This window comes from Platichthys flesus, chromosome 9 (genome assembly GCF_949316205.1).
Source record: "Platichthys flesus chromosome 9, fPlaFle2.1, whole genome shotgun sequence".
NCBI classification, from domain to species: Eukaryota; Metazoa; Chordata; class Actinopteri; order Pleuronectiformes; family Pleuronectidae; genus Platichthys; species Platichthys flesus.
The window spans coordinates 9010737-9028472 of NC_084953.1; the positions used below are offsets into that span (position 1 = coordinate 9010737).

The following is a 17736-nucleotide window of genomic DNA, read 5'->3' on the forward strand; positions in this document are numbered from 1 at the left end:
CTGGCAAGGCAACAACGGAGATCCCCTCAGAAATGAGGAGGGGGAGGCACAGAGGAGTGAAGTGAGCTGGGGCTAGACAACACAGATGGTTTCAGGAATCTCTCTTCTATTAGTGAGAACGTGGACAATAAGATGTAAGAACTAGTGGCACTTAGTGAGGAATCAGAGGAACTTCCCTGAGTGTCGTGTTATTTGCTTCATGGAGAGATGGCGACAGGGAGATACAGGATCCCATCACTAGTGTTGACTCCTCTTCAGGGGAGAGGTGGTGGAGATGGTCCAGGAGAACACATGTGTATGTGGACTGGACCAGTATCTCTGCATCTCTCTGCAGGAAGGGCCAGGGTTTGCTCTTTGTCCTGTAGAGGCTCCGGTTCTTCTACATCTGTGACACCATGCTGCAGATGTTTTATGAGTCTGTGGAGTGCCATGTTGAGGGCGTCTGACACTAACTGGCTGAAAGAATAATGATTCAGGGCTCCGGCTCGGTCCTGCGGGTGGAGTTGGACCCTCTCTGTGTAGTTGCGGCAAAGAGGATATTTGTAAAACTCTCCATCATGGACAGCCCATCCCTCCCTCTCTACAGTGCTGGTTTGCTAGAGAAATATGTTCAGCCACAGATTAAATGATACAATCAGCACCATGCGAGGCCCTTCCTTCATGTGGCCATCAAGAAATAACATTTTACCCTTTTCGGCTCATCTACAATATGCTGCTAAACTGCTGAAACCTAACTGTCGACCCACATGACATCTTCATTCATTTTACCGATGCACTTTACATTTATTTTGCAACAAGTGTTTCTACGTTGCACGTAACTTTTTTGATGTTTTGCACATTTAAACTTTTTCTATGGACTTACTTTTTTTCATGGTCATTTTTTATTCTTCTCTCCCTTTAACGGTTTCAAGCTGTTGAAACAAATCAATTTCTGACAGAGGATCATTTTAGTTTCTCCGATTCTGAAAGAACTGTGCGACAAAGATCTGTGCAGCTATGAAAGTGAATTTGTGTTTTGTTGAATCGCAGAATCATGTTATCGATAAATAATTTTAAAGTTGTCGACAAAGAGATTAATGTTGTTTTTCCCCCTCTGTCTTTTTCGCAGAGTGCCCAGCCGTCCTGCGTGAAGACCCCGGCCTCCCCCGAGAAGTTGGGGCCTCGGCTCTCCAGCCAGGTCAAGGATCAGTCCCATTCCCACCCCTCCCTGCCCCCCCCCCAACCCCACCTCTCCTACTGGAGCCAAGATGGCCACCGACGGTGCCCCTCGCCTCTCCCTGCAACTCCTGCTGCCTGTCACCACTCTGCTGCTATCACTGCTGCTCACCAGCGCCCACGCCTTATGTAAGTATCAAGACATGAACTCGCTGTACATACAGTATCACTGATGACCTCTCTAGGTTCCCATGCTGCTGTGTCATCATTCCTATCAGTTACACTATGCAGCTGTGTGGAGAATGGACGTGTAAACTCTGTTTCTGCCTCCGATGTGACTCTGACTACACAATGTTGAGAGACAGTTTCTTACTCTGGGGCATTGATCTTACAATGCGTGAGCTCAAGGAGACGAGAACATGTAGCAGCAGACGCTCGATCAGTCGAACCACAGATTGAACACGTTGCTTTTCGGCCCCTCCCCAGACAATCTTTAAAAACCAAGGACATCTGAAAATATTTAACGTTCATTCACAATGTTTGTCTGTATAAATCTTACTCAGTAACTTCCCATGTTAGCAACAGAGGGACGTCAGCAGTCTCTTATCCCACCCTGTCAACTCCTGCTCGGGATTTGTTCTGCACCATTTCCCTGTTAAGATGGGCTTAGAGCAGAATTAGGGAGACAAAACAAAGAGGAGGCTCGGCGAGGCAAGTAGAACGAGAGTGATGGCGAGGTGGGGAGGCTCCCCCATGGGTTTCATTGTTTGTAAGTCCTGCTTGTGTGTGTGTGTGTGTGTGTGTGTGTGTGTGTGTGTGCGTGTGTTATACAGTACGTATGAAGTGGGGAAGGTGCAAGTCTCTGAATCATGGTGGACATTTGTGTGCCGGTGCCAAGTTCATGCTGGTTTGTTTGCACATCTGTTCGCTGATCCGACACTGCACACACATTATCTTTGGAAAAGCAGAACTATAACAGTGTCTCATTCTGATTGGATAGATCTCGTTGAAGCCCACCTCTCCGTCTCTGGTTGGATAAAATCAACAAATAGCCATTTCTTGGTCAAGTTTCTTCATAAAGGACTTAAATAACGAGCTACAGGCTTTGTGCTTAAATTATTTACACTTTATGTGCAAATATATTAGTAAAACCCAGGCAGATATTAGCTTTATTCAGGCGTAAATAAACAGTTTTGCAAAAATTTAATTAAATGAGATTTAACCAAGAAGACGTGATCAAAATTTTGAGTTAGAGATTAGAAATAACTGTAAAATTCCATTTGAAATATCAACTTCTATTCAGATATTTCATACCTTTTGTTCCAGTCTTTCTGCTACAACTGAGATATTTTGGGTTGAGTTGAGTTGCGCTTCATTTTCTTGTCTATTTTACTTAATGCGAGAGATAAATCTCATTTTTCGCCTCGTTTCACCTTGTTCTGTTTCTCCCTCCTCCCTCGTGTTTCCCGTGTGTCCTCAGAGGTTCGCGATAACGTGAAGAGGACTTGATTTTCCTCATGTTGCTACAGAGCCGTCTACTTTTGATTGCATGGCGGTCAGAGTGTCTGGAAGCATAATTTAAGTGTCTTTCAGCTCAGCCAACTGTAAACATCTAAAATTGCGCTCCGACGTGTCAACCAGACATCTTTGTTCTCTTTCCATCTTTTGCCTATACGCTCATTTATAAGTTAGGGACAAGCAAAGGCAAAGAAGGTGCTCCGGTTAACTTGTTGCGTATTAAGACATGTCCTCATCTTCACTTAACTCACCCACTATGTTAAGTTTTACTCCTGCGCTTGAATTTATTCACCGTCTGTGTTTGCTCACCCGGGTTTAAAGACATTCATCTTTGATGGAGATTAGCTCTCTCTCTCTCTCTCTCTCTCTCTCTCTCTCTCTCTCTCTCTCTCTCTCTCTCTCTCTCTCTCTCTCTCCCGCTCTCACTCTCTCTCTCTCTCTATCTCTCTCTCACACACAAACATACAGTACAATACACTAACAGCGGGGTTCTCTCCCAATCTGTCAGCTTCTACCACTCTTTGTCTGCCTGTGGATATGAACGCCCTTTTTTCGAGCTCTCTCACCGCATCTGTGCTCACATTCACATTCTTTTTTTATTTTATATTATTCTAGTTTTTTCATTACCCCCCACCCCTCCGGATCACACACACAGTAACAAACAAACTCTATCTTTTATTTTTCTCGTCTCTTTTTGGGGCGATACAGTGATGCAGTTGCCTCACCACTATTTGTGGAAGTTTATGCACACACTCACACACACTCACCTTCTAGCCGTCTCTGATTGTGTTTGACTCACACGCGCACATGCGCACACACACACACACAGCTGAGTAGTTCAGCTGTCCAATTATATTCACTCCCACCTGGTGGACGGGGGGGTGAGGAGGGGTGTGGGGTGTGCCAAGACACCAGCCTCCACCTTGTATCAACTCTCTCTCTCTCTCTCTCTCTCTCTCTCTCTCTCTCTCTCTCATGCAGACACCCACACAGGGTGGATAACACTTTTTTTTTGCACAAATGCCCAGTTGAAAAGCATGATGTCATCCCTTCCACTCACATCCCTCCCTCTCTCACTCTCTCTCTCACTCTCTCTCTCTGCCCTTCATCCCTTTCCATTCACACTCATAAATCACAGTGAGAAGGAGACATTTTTAATCAAAAGAGAAAGAAAGATGGCTCAATAAATCCCACCATCCCTACCTCAATAATGCCTGCATGGCTCCCTGTTTGCATGTTTGTGTATGCCTGTGTTTGTCAGCATGTTTGCAATACAATTTGTGTGCAGGTGCACATACACACACGTGTGTGAGGCTGAATTATTCTCGTGTGTGGAGCGTCACCTGAGGTTTGTCATAGACGGTTATAGCATATTGATGAGCAAGTTGTTGATCTACAATATGTGTTGTAGCACAGACAAAGAAAGCGATGGCGGTGTTGTGGCGCTGTGCTTAAAGCCTGAAAGTGCTGTTTGTTTGCCCCAACATATTTGCAATGCTTTTGAAAGTGGAAACCAAGTCAAGTATTTATAGAATCGAAGCAAGATTTGAAGTTAAAGGTGTTTTTCAGTCATGTTTAAAAGGGGAAAAAGCAGCAAAGCATATAAACCATTTAAATGTGTTTAATTTCACATTTCTCAGTGAATAATGAAACAGTGGGAAATTACTGATACTTGAACTCCCTTTTGTAATAAAATATTTTTAGTATTATTCATGAACCGTGGAGCCACTGTGTTGCCAGGGTGTTTTCACCATTTCCCACAACAAAAAACGACCACACAGCAAACATCATCAGACTCTTAAGAGGGCCCAGACTAACTTGAGTGAACCTCGGCTTCAGCAGCTCTGGTTTTAACTGGTCTCATTATGACAAATTGTGTTCTGCTGGGAATCGTCAATGTTGTAAGAAGAAACAGTATTTATCACATCGTAAAAAAAAGAAAGTACTGTCCTATTGTTCAGTAATTACTGCTTACTGCCTCATCTTTGAACCAGCTGAAGTTTAAATTTCCCTGACTGAAGAGAAACTTTTTTTGTTATATATAAATTTGCTGTTTGGGTCTGTGGATGAGACGACAGTATAATACATCATCATGTCGTCTATCCCTTCACCTCCACACTTCTTCTCCTGCTTTCATTTTAGCCTTTTAATAGTAATTGCCCAGAACTCATAGTGATGAGGTGAGAGTGTTCAATTATTCATATTCCTTTGAAGCTGCCAATTGGAGAAAAAAAAATGAACCCCCTTGGTGAAGCTGTTATTTTTTTGCTCATGCTACCTTTATCTGCGTCTGTCTTCCCTCCTTGTTTCTCTGCGTTGCTCCTGTCTTTCATTCTCCCTCACTCGCCTTCCTTTCATATTATATTCAACCCAACGCTGTCAAGTTCGTTTCTGTCAAATTAAATTTTGTGTAAACCCTGCTGTTGCACGCTCAGCCCAGTGCTTTGCTCTTTCCACTGTTTTCTCTCTCTCAAATAAGTAGAAAATAAGTCAAGTTCTAAATGTCTTAAAGGCATGAATCTGTTTCCTGTCAGCACGTCTATATTTTTAAGTGTAATCCTCTAAGCTATTTACCGTCATAATTCTTTACACAAGCAAAAGTACAAATACAGCATTATAAGTAAAAGCACATGATTATTTGAAGCAAAATGTCATTGTCATTAAAGTACTTGAGTAAAAGTATTGGTTTAGTCCCACACAATTATTTTATATACAGTTTTAAATAAAGGGACACCAGATACATCTGAGGGAAGACAGATCATTACTGATTGACGAAAGAAGAAAAATCAGTCTTGAATACTTGAAATTAAACAAGTTTAGGGGGAAAAGGACGGCGAGAGAGATTTAATCAGAGAACTGTTTGTAACCTTGTAATCCATTGTGCAAAATCTTAAAGGTTATTTCTGAGTAAAGCTGTCAAATAAATATGAATTATAATCAAGTAGAAAATACATGTCCCTCTGAAATGTAATGGAGGGGAAGTATTAAGCAGCATTGAAGAGGACAAGTAAGTAAATGTACTTTTGTTACTTTACAGCTAGTAATTTTAGTGGCACACATTTCATCTCTCCTCTTAGGTCTCCTTTAGCCGACTTCAAACCATGTTTGAACTTGTTGCATTTTTTGTGTGTGAGCTCAAGGTGCACAGCGCTGGCTCCCTGGAAATACGCTAATATTTATGATACAAGACGTGGGAGCATTGTTGACATGTATCCGCCCTATTGAAGTGATTTACCTTCTGAGAGAGGAAACAACTAATCAACAGTGCTGCTCTCGCCCATATGGCTGTTTACCTACACACAGCCAATGCCATGAGCCAGTGAAATTCGTGCAGAAGCATAAAATATTGTGTCAGCAGAAAATTATTTATCTCTTTTAAATGCACCCCTGAATGCACGGTTTCGGTCAGCACCATATTGATCTGGATCATTCAAGCTAGCAGCCGTTTTTTTGCTATCATCTCTCTTTCTCATTCTCTCTTCGGTAACATGCTTCAGTAGTTTATGTGATGTTATATGAACCCAGTTTGACAGAACAATACAAGTGATTGAAGGGCCTGAAAATTGCTGATAAATTCACCGCACCATCAAGGTGGCTTTAAAGCGTTAACGTCTCCACTCCAGTGCAATCGATGAGAAAGTTTAGATCCTCGAATGTTCTTTCAGAAACTTCTCCTTCTGCTTCTTTTTACGGGGATTTAAATGTAGAATTTGTGCTTTCACTGTTTGTTGTCTCCTCTGTTCCCTTTGCTCTCTTGCCCTCTGTTTTGATCAGAACACCTTCAGCAACCGGAGGTGTCCCGTTCATTTAATGAGCCAACAAGTGCCAGTTGCCTCGAGTGATTCTCTAAATGACAGAAATTTGTTCTGTGGCCATTTTGGAATCACACACTCTAGCTTAATATCCTTCCAATCTCTCTGAGGAATGGAGTTCTTTATTTCCAGTGGGCTGAAAGATATTTAGTATCCTTTGCTCCCCCCCCTCCCCCTTAGCCTTCAACAATGGTTTCAATGGGACCAATTTGTCCATATTACAAGTGTGCTAGTCTGTTAGAAGTACAGCCTCACTGTGACAGCAGTGTGGTTGGGCAAAGTTTTTCACCTCTGGGTACTAACACTCCAGAACTCATTTTACACTGGGTTCCCACATCCTGCCACAAGTCCCCGTTGGACTGCAAAGCCTGAGCCCTTCGAGTTTGTTTTAAAGCCAGTCGACATAACATGGCACAGTGCATGATGCAACAGGGAAGGGTTTGCATGAAAACAACTTATTTTTACTTTTCATCAGAGCCTTGAAATCTTTGTTTTCCTCAAAAATATGGAAAAAGAAGGATACCACTGAAGAGCCGTCCTTTTATTTCCTGGCATTAGAAATTAATCGTTTTAAGAATACTCACACAAACTAGCTTTTAAGTACAGCCTTTCCCTCCACTTCTATCAAGATATTATCACTTCTTTCATGAAATATCTTTATAAAAGTTTGATTGTATTCACACTTGTAAAATGATCTCATCGTGCCTCTTTATTAATCCGCTGAAAGGAGAATAGGATTTTTAAGACTTCCTTAAGGTTTAAGGTTACAAAAAGGACAGTCTTCCACTGTGGGGAAATGGCTGTACAATCCATGCAGCCTCTTTGTTAATCATTACATCCACCGCTGCTTGGCACCCCAGTTGCCCCAAGATCAAATCCCAATTAGCCTTTCCCTCTTAAATTTTAATTGGAAAAGCAACTGTTCCATTAACCCTTAAACTTGCTCAGCCAGAGTGACGCGGGGATGGAGCCTGACCCAGAACCTGCTGGGTGGAATATGGCTGCAGCTGAGATTAGGTGAGACAGTAATATATTTTTTTTCAACCTGACTGGCGGAGGGCACAGGCTTTCTCTGAACACACGCTCAAACCATTTCAGACATTCACTCCTCACCAGCGCAACCACAGTGATACATGGTTGTCCCCCCCAGCATCACTAGTATGAGTTTATAAGTGCACTGCTCGAAAGAACCTTGGCAGCACTTGAAAGTAGATTAAGGATTTCTAGTTTATTAACAGGTACTGATAGATTTAGCTAACAACCGGTAATGGGAATATAGTTCCCTCTGTTATAGAGTTAGTTAAATATGATGCAGGCCTTTAAATAGATGACTGAAGAAACATCAGCCCTGTTCTCAAAGATCAAAATCATCAGCTTTTCTAAGTTTGCTGATAATGATGCCTCCCAGTATCTCATTAGAAACTGGCACTAACATTTTGCTGAAACCCAAAGGAGCGTTTCTGTCCTTTTCCTTCGTTCCTCGCTTGTTTTTTTATTTATGTTTTGCAGTAGTCCTCTGGTTTTAGTTGCCAGTGATTACGTGTCAAAACTCACCAGACAAGACAAAGCAAGACGGGGTTCTGAGGACAGGCTTGGTCTCCATAGCGATGGCACTTGCCCAGGCAGCCTGCGTGAGTTGGTCCTGATTCATGGGGCTTGGTTGTTTGGGCCCAGAGGGTGTGTGTGTGTGTGTGTGTGTGTGTGTGTGTGTGTGAGATGGGGAGAGAGAGCATGTGTGGGAGCCTGTTCATGCATAGACTTGAGTGAACTTTTTCCTGTCTTATGTGTCTGTCCGTCCGTCCATCTGTTTGTCTCTCCGTCCCTCTGCTCAGTGTGTACGTGCTGATACGGGCTGGTAGGGTCCGGGTCCAGGAGTGACGGACAGGCGGCTCTGGCAGCTTGGCGCCCTGCTGAGTCTCATGGATGGCTGTATTGTACTTTTCAGATACTGCAAGCTAGTAAACCTCTACACTTCAGAGGTCCACACGGCTGTGCTTCAACTTCAGCATCACCTCTCTGCATCTTTTGAACGGATGCATTTTAAATGTCGAGAGTTTCAATCAGTCTTGTGAGTCAACTTCATACCAGGTCTAAGAAAAGTCCTAGACAAGCTGAGATGCAAACTCCACTTTCTCTTAATTGGTTGTTTTCGTCCCAGGATGTCAGTCATGACAGTGTGTGCCCCTGTGTGTGTCATGCGTCTGCTGTTTGGCTAATATGAAAATTAAGTTTAATCTCCATCAGAATCAGCTTTACTAAATCAACCCTCTTTAAATAAGTAGCACGCCGTGGTTCATATTGGTCCCCATCCGCTTTGTAAACACTAAGATTAGAAAGCTACTCAACAGCAGATAATAACAACTGAAATGTATACGGTAAAATCTCAGATATACTCTGAAAGACATTAATGACAACATAACAAATTTATAATAACCTAATGAGAATATTATCTGAAAGAAGCTCAACCGGAACAAACAATATACAATATAAAGAAACATAATCCTCATCTCCATCTTTACCTTGATTAAACCCACTTCACTTGCTACCCTATGGGAGGCAGGAGGAGGTAGAATTAGTTATTTACTTCTAATGGACCTGAATGTTCTTTACAGACGTTGTTGGTGACAAAAAGGCACAGAGAGGTCTCTGTGTGCTGTGAAAGATACCTATTTGTAGCAAGATGGATAACAAGTGCCCTTTCCCCAATTTGCTGCCTTTCTCTGCAAATCACTGAATGGCTCTGCATCATCCTGTTTCCCACTTTGCTAATTCGGCAGATAATGGGTCCTATTTATGACCTGAGAAGCTTTTCTCCATCAAATACTGTATTAGTCATGAAGCCAGACCCCTTCCTCCCCTAACAGCCCCCACCACCACCACCACCACCACCAAAACGTCAACAGTAAAGTACTGCAAATTGAGCCGTCTCATATTCACATACCCACCTCCCACTCTCCGCCACTTTATAATCACAGTGCTGGTATATTCTCTCTTATCACGTCCAACAGAGGTGGTGGTCAGTAGCAGGCGGCTTCTGGACGAGCTAAACAAGTGACCGTATGCGCAGTTTGAGTTTTTTTTTATCACCCGCTCGCTGCTCATGTTTGACTTGGATCTGTTCTATTCTCAGGGCCTGCTGAAGGTAGGCGGGCCCCCGTGGCTCGGACCATGTCCCCCTGCCAGGCAGATAAAGACGGGTCTTGGGAGCTTATCTTGGTAGTGCTGTACCGGGAATTGAGAGAGTTAGGTGAAGGGGAAAAATAGCCGCTGAGAGTGCAGTGTCCTTTCAATGTTATCTCTGGTCACATGTGTGTTATGTGACCAGAGATGGTTTTTGGAGACTTTTATGTAAGGTACCTCAAAGTAAAAGAACTGTAAATTGTTTACAATACAAACAGAAAGCAGAAAGCAGAGAGAAGTATTAAGTTATATTTTATTCATAATAAACGTAGAGGTATTCCTGGGTCTTTCATATTAACTTCACACATATTTACTAACTTATGTTTGACTTACCATAAATGGTAATGTAGAAGTTCTGTATAAATGCCACTTCTGTCCGATGGTTGAAGAGCCAACCTTTTACTGTGAAGTCAAGCAAGTATGATAACATTTTTTATCACTTTAAATAAAAACGTACGGTAGTAGCTATCCCTCACATGGTATCAATGCCCCAATGCATAATGTGCTTTATCGTCTATTTTATTTCTATATGGAACCATAATTTACGAAATGAAAATCATGCTGCATTAAAGAAGACTTGAAATTAGTGATTGAGACCATAAACTCCTAGGAAAATGTTTATGAAGTTATTAATCAAATGAAAAGTATTTTTGCAACCACAGGAGTCGCCCTCTATTGGACATTTGAGAGAATACATGTTTTAAGGTACATCCTGACTGACCTCGCTTTCTGGATCAGTGTACGGATTCACAGTAACTTTGTGGTAATGCTGTCACCAATGTGTTCTACCACACATAATAGGTAGGGGGAGCTGTTCTGGGGTAAAGGTTTCATGGGAAATCCACCCCACTGCACAGTGCTAAAGGGAACACCTTCATCTTCAGTGGTCAGGTTTTTGTTGTGTGATTTTATCAGAGACTGAAATGATGATAAAGTGATGATGATTAGAGCAAAAGTCCTTCATCCCGGGAAATAGTGTTTAAATCCCCACGCAGCAGTGTGTGTCAACTTCATTTGTACAAGTAGTACACACTGAACCACTTAAACTCAAACATTGTGCAAAAGCTCATCTGTTGATAATGCGGTCCGATCTCTGTCATCACTCATTACCGGGGGTTTTAAAAGCAGTTTAAGCCTCTGCACCACTCAACATCTTTCTACCTTGCAATTACTGGCGACGTGGCATGGTTCAAACTTCAGAAAAAGGAAGGTTCAAGTCAACAGTAACTGGCAGCAGAGGCCCAGAGGCACACAGTTGAGGGAAATTGAAAAAAAAGGTTAATTATGCTCTTCAGGGTTCACACAATCACACACAGCATACCTGAAGTGATTGCACTATAATAGACATTCGCCAGTGGCAGAGGGTTGGTTTATGGCCCGGGAAAAACAGGCAAACACATTCGACACATATGCACACACTGTACTGTACTTGCCAGACACACAAAGACAGAAGCACAAAAAGGCACCTTACGATTCACTGTTTATCATTTTAACCAAATGAATCCATTCGTTTGTTATGCTCCTTACAAATCGTCGTGTCCCATGTAACACACAACACCGAAAATGTTGTTTTGTTTTTGAAAGCAAGAGACAGATAGTGTGCATTGCGTGAAAGTGGTTAATCATGACACAGCAGAACACAAAACCATCTAAACATTATATGTATAATTGTATAGCCTGCAGGAATGCCTACAGATCTTCACTTTTAGACACTCATCAACCGTGAAGATCAGAGATTTAACCTCTGACATCAGTGGCATATCCATCCATCCATCCATTATCTATAACGCCTATCCATCAAAGGGGGGGGGGGGGGGGGTGCTGGAGCCAATCCCAGCTGACATTGGGCAAGGGCAGTCGCATCAGAATGTGTAACATGTTGGGGATATATGTGTTCTGTGGGCCACTGAGAGGCTCGTCTCCCATGTCACACACAACGCTAATGTCTCCCCCGTGGCTTTGACCTTTGTGCAGCTGTAAATACTGCAGCACAGCTGGAGCCGGGGGTCATGGAGAACGTTTACAAACTGCTTTATCTGATCTGTTTTGAAATGAATCTTTTCATAAATATTGTATGAAACTAAAATATTTTTTGGGGGGGGGTTTCACATCGGAGTTGTGTTCATCATAGTCTACAATGTAAACAGTGGACTTACACTGCAGTATCGTTATATCTGAACATATGGTAAAGAGATGATGGGATAGCATGTGTAGATGAAGGGGATTCTGCAGGACACAGAAAAGTATAATTTAAAGCCAGTTTAGCGTATTCTAAATGCAAAAGGGCAGAATGAATGAACCTCTTTAGTAAAAAGTTCTAAATATTATAACGTATGTTGATGTGAGCAAAAGAAATGGGACTTGATAGCCTATGAAAATGGCTCTTATCTACTTAACGGCTGCAACTAATGCATGTGACTCATGTTTACACATATTTGTTTTAAAAACTAGAAACCACAAGAAAGTAGAGTAAAAGACAACATTTACCCCCTGTCATCTTCTGTCCTCCTCACTTTTGACCACTGACCTCACCACCTGCACTCCCTCTTCCTCGTCCTCCTCCTCTCCCTCATGGCTCCAACTGTCTCATTCTAGTTCATTTCATTCATTTTTACCTGCAAACCTCTCACTTGAAACCCTCACCGATGTTATGTTGAAAACTACATCGAAGACATAATAAGAAAGTCCTGAATCTGCCAGGAGTCAAATTCAGACCGACATGCTGGCAAGAACATCTCTCATCCCATGAAGCCAAAGAAAGAGAGTGAGAGAGAGAGAGAGAGAGAGAGAGAGAGAGAGAGAGAGAGAGAGAGAGAGAGAGAGAGAGAGAGAGAGAGAGAGAGAGAGAGAGAGAGAGAGAGAGAGAGAGAGAGAGAGAGAGAGAGAGAGAGAGAGAGAGAGAGAGAGAAAGAAACTGGGCGTAAATGTCGAACAGTCCAGCTCGGGGGGAAAACGAATCAAAGAGCACCGGCCTTCAGCAGAACCACTGCCACAGGCCTGCTCTGTGTAAATCCCTCTTCTGTCTCGACAGAGGGCACATTGTAAGGGGAGGTCAAATGCAGAGGAGCTGAGTTGTGTAGAGCCGTCTTGTGCACTTTCAGAATGGAAATGGAAAGTATCAAAAGCCAAAAAGGGTTTATTGTATGCTCCAGATAAAGTGAGCCTGTTCCATGATGCTGGAGAAAAACTGCAGCGCTTGTATCATTCCCCAACCGTTACTCCTTCACAGCTATACGTCATGTGAGTGTAGATATCGAGGTATAGGTTATATGTTTCGTTGAAAACATTTTTCCTGTGCGTTTGGGAATGTACCATCCTCATGGGTCTCTTCTATACAGATGAAGAGTAGGATTTAAAGAGGGCTTAAAAATATCAATCTATATGCTTTCATGTGACCATCAGACAAGCAGGGATCGATATTTACAACATTAAAATGATTGCCCACAACACGCCGCCTTCTTATAAAGGTAGGGGAGTTTAATCCCGACCCATTGGCTGATTTATTTTGCTCAGCGTGTGGTCTGTCGATGTCCAATACTCACAAGCTGTCAGAGAGACCTTTTATCTTGTATGATGTTTTTTTTTTAGGTATTGGCAATATGATAACGTTTTTCAATTGACCCCTGTCAGTCCAACAAGCAGTATACGTGTGTGTGTCATATTTGATAACAACTGTCTGACACTTCAAAAATGGCATCAGATGCAGGTAGGTGTCTGCTTGCAGATTCAAACAGGTGGGGGGGGAAATATGTGATCGGGATACACAGTTTTATATGTAACTCTCAATTATAAATTATGAATTGAAGTTGCTTTCCGGCCTCAATCGATCGTAAAGCAACCACTTAAAATGGGCTTAATTGTCAATCAGTCACTGCCCTGTTTTTTCGTGGCTGGGCATTGATTTAACTCTGCAAAACAACACAGGCAACAGTCTGAGTCCTGTCAACAGCACCATGGCCGAGCTGCACTACAGACTTACAACTCTGTTAGTGATTAATCATATTTAAAACATTAAATTGGAACATTTTGGGCCCAGTGGCTGCAGCCTACAGCGCAGACTGATTCACCGAAATCGTGGAATAAATCAGGACATGAATAAACTCTGCGTGCTCTCATTACGTATACAGCAGAACAGCCGAATCAAACCGAGAGATACCATGCCATGTAGCCCACTCGCAGCCACGAAATCCAGTAATGGTGAAGGTCGTGTCTGCAGCAGATGAGGTTCTGACTCCTCAGAACATCTTGCACGGATATCAAAATGCAGCATCTGCCTGAAATGAGTACACTGAGCAGTCTCTGAATGATATTTTTTGCAAAAGAAAAAACGTGGAGAAAAGTTTGACAGGATTACTCTGTTCGGTGCTGCAGCCTGTGATGGCCTGATGTGAGCCCGAGAAGAGGTCACGCTGCTAATCCTACTAGCATGAATGCTAGCCTCAGTGGGGATACTCCATTCATCAATCCGGCTGGAATTGCTTTATTTTTTTTTTTTTTTTTTTGAGAAACACCTCAATATATATATATATATATATATATATATATATATATATATATATAATGTATATATAATCTATTAAATTTAGGCCAAAGCCAGTCTGACTCAGGACATGACTCAGGACACGGCCAGGCACAGAAGACCGAGTGGGTAGGCCCCGAACCTTCGATGCTCAGCCAATGCTGTCAGGAGTGTGGCTCAACTCCATCTGCCAGGTCCTTTTTAGCTCTCACTTTGAACCAGGCTTTAAAGGTTCCATTTCATCCACTATCTACACTGCTTATCCTTCACGTGTCAACATCGGGCGGGGGGCGGGGGTGCATCCTGGACAGGTTTCCAGGCTGATACACAGAGACAAACAACCATTCACTTTCAGATTCACACCTACGGACAATTCAGAGTCTCAAAATGACCTGACCCCCAATCTGCATGTCTCCGCCCACACTAGGATTTGAACCGTGAATCTAGTAATGGGATGGTATGACGGTGCTAAGTACCCTACCGGCTTTAAACGTTAAATGGAACCTATGGGTTTACCCAACTGTTGATTGGCGATATACCTGTCTAACCCAGACAGTTTTATTCACATACACCGTCAAGGTAATGCTTGAATGCACAAGTCTTATAAAACCATGCACAAGCTTTTGCACGGATGGTCCCAGTATCATTAGCCTTGTAGTAAGTGTCATGTTTTACCCTTTTAGCTGCACATACACCAAACTACACAAGAACAAAAGAAAAAAATCTAAGCAAGATAAGAGCTTGTCTGTGGCTGCTAGCGTGAAACATCATATTACAGCAGCAGTGGTATTTATTTGACAGCATATTTTTTATCTCTGTCTGATCACGGGAGGTGTAATGAGCACATTCCCGGACTTTCAGCAATAATCTTGCATTCGCAGACATCTAAGCTTGTAAAATCAAGGTTACATTTGTCTTCCCCATTGGCACACACTGCAGGAACAAGTTTTGGTGTTGGTTATGATGTGTGTAACCGCTCATCCTCTAGCGATCCCATTCTACTTGGAGAAGAAAAAAAACGACAAAATGTGAAACCAGCCTTTGAGATTAAATAACCATTAACGAGTTAAGTTGGGGGGGGCGTTGAGTTTGTGTATGTTGTTGTAATATTTGCATCAGAAATATTTTGGTTGTTCGTTGGGGGCGGTGAGATTAACTTTGCATGCGGTGCCGGTGCTTTCCTGAGGCGGTACACTCACCCTTCTTCTTCTCCTTCCCCTTGTCTTACACAATTTCTCTTGCCTCGTTCCGTCTAAAGTACCCACTCGCTCTCTCCCTTTACCCGATAATGAATGCAGGAATTCTCCTTCATATATGTGTTTTGCTCCGCCTGGAGACTGGTGTCGGCCCATGGTCCCTTAATTATTAATCTGACGCTATGTGCCCGGCCGTTTGATCATCCGCACATTTCTGTATGATTCAGATTTAACGAGTTCCCCAAGAGACTGTGTTTTCTTTCTCTCTCCTTATTTCTATCAGGCTTGTTGTCTTTAACTTCTGCATCTAAGCACGAGCACCAAAAAGCGCCCAAAATTACTAACGTTTGATGTACAGTTTAATCACAGGTCACAGTCCCTAGTGAGTGCATAATTCTTTAGTGTCACACTCAATTTCTCCCTTTTGAATGCTTTAATGTTAATGTCAAATGGAAAATTCACTCCTTCTGCCTCATCATCTTATTCTGACGGTTTCTTATGAAACTGCCTGGGTCCAGACTCCATTTCTCTACAGTGCCATATTTTGTTTTATCTACTAGCCATCAGCACTTTGGCACAACATCCACGTATAAACTCTCAAGTCATGATCTACACACAGAACTACACAGCATAAAAAAGAGGAGGTACCAGATGAGGACGGGCACAGTCTTTTTAATTCAATCCGAGATTGCACCGCAGGGGGTAATTTGCATTGACGGCATGGCCCAGTTAAAGATGCTGAAAGGGGTTCAATCACCACAATGACCATCAATGTGCAGGACACATGGGATTTGGTGTGGATAGGTGTCCATCTATCCAACGTGTCTCATCAATCCACCCACTGTCTGTCTGTCCTGTCTGTCCGTCAAGGTATTTATTTAGTCTCTATCCAAAACTCAAACTGGCTCCTCTCTGCTGTGATAAATACGTTTAGACACTAGAAAAGCAATTACTCAATCAAGTCGCAACAAATGGTGCTCACTCATAGACATAGATCCCATTAATTATTTTCATTTAGGTCCGTGCATTAAACGCCCTATTTCAAAATGTAAAAGAAAAGTCAAAAACCATTGATCGCTATTAAAATGTGATGTTTTGTTCCCCGATCCAAACCAAATCCTTCTGACAGGTTCCGTTATAATCCGTCCTGAAGTTCTGCATAAACGTGATAACAAACAAACACAGGAAACTTCTTAAATATAAGTAGCTACAGATTTAGATAAAGAATAGACACAGAAGGGGTTGCAAGAAGAGGATGGTGTGGATTTGCGTAACACCACATTTTTGTGTGGATATATATACATGCGCTCAAATTGGAATGGGGACGTCTAGACTTGCGTTGATGTAATTACCCTCATTTAAGCCCTAGTGCATCGAGAGGAGCAAAGTGAGTTCCAGCGGTGAAACATTCCTCTCACACTAAGTGCTAATGGCTCATTTTCTCTCTCTCCTCTGTCTCTCCCCCCGTCTCCCTCACTTCTCAGCACCACCAAGGTTCACGAAGGTGCCCGTCGACCAGATTGGCGTCTCAGGGGGCGTGGTCTCCTTCGTTTGCCAGGCGACAGGCGACCCCAAGCCCCGGGTGAGCTGGAACAAGAAAGGCAAGAAGGTCAACTCCCAGCGCATAGAGGTGGGTTCATAGCTTCATGGCTAGCAACAGGTTGTTTGTGTTACTGCGATGTCATGTGACAAGACTTAAGGATACGATGAAAATGTAATATCGATGAAAATGTAATATCTCCTATATATTTTCTTAGGCGCTTCTTTGGAGTTTAAGTCTCTAAAAATTTAGTATTTCCTAAGTTTTTGTTGTAAAATAAAAAACAAATTAAATAAAATTGTTCTTAAAATGCATTTCATTGAGCGTTAAAGCAGCACTATGTTGCAACTCTTTGACTCACCACAAGTGGTGAGTCAACCGGGTTTAGAGTGCGAGTGATAGAGCAAAGAAGGTAATCAGTGATTTCTCCTCATCATCCCAAGCATAAGTGCTGTTGCTCTTAAAAACATGGCAAACTCTATTTGGAATTCTTGTGATATTTTGAATAGGTTTCCTTACTGAAGACTGAAGACTATCCCTGTTCTTGAACGACTTCTTTTTAATTGTGCGGCATTACAGCTGCTGACTGTCATTCATCTTGACTTGTGTGGCAGGACCTTGAACCTGCTCGCCAAAGTTACATAGTGCAAAAATATTTGTTTGGGGCGAATGAAGTGTGATTGAAGGAGACACCGTTCTCCAATGAAATGGAAGCGGTTATTTAAAGGTAAAGTTATTAACCAACGGTGGGATTTGTTGTTCGCAGCTAACACTTTTCTGATCCGGAGCCACATTTCACTCGCGTCACACAGTTCC

At 42.5% G+C, this 17736-nt stretch overlaps 1 protein-coding gene across 5 annotated transcripts in view; it reads left to right on the plus strand.

Moving 5' to 3' along the window:
* ptprsa (protein tyrosine phosphatase receptor type Sa) overlaps nt 1–17736 on the plus strand; it is a 215371-nt gene that overhangs the window by 91477 nt on the left and 106158 nt on the right. For all 5 annotated transcript variants that reach the window (XM_062395296.1, XM_062395299.1, XM_062395298.1 and 2 more), the window contains 2 exons: nt 1109–1344; nt 16865–17010. In XM_062395296.1, coding sequence (XP_062251280.1) covers nt 1248–1344; nt 16865–17010 — 243 coding nt within the window. In that variant the 5' untranslated portion in view covers nt 1109–1247. The remainder of the gene's footprint in view (nt 1–1108; nt 1345–16864; nt 17011–17736) is intronic.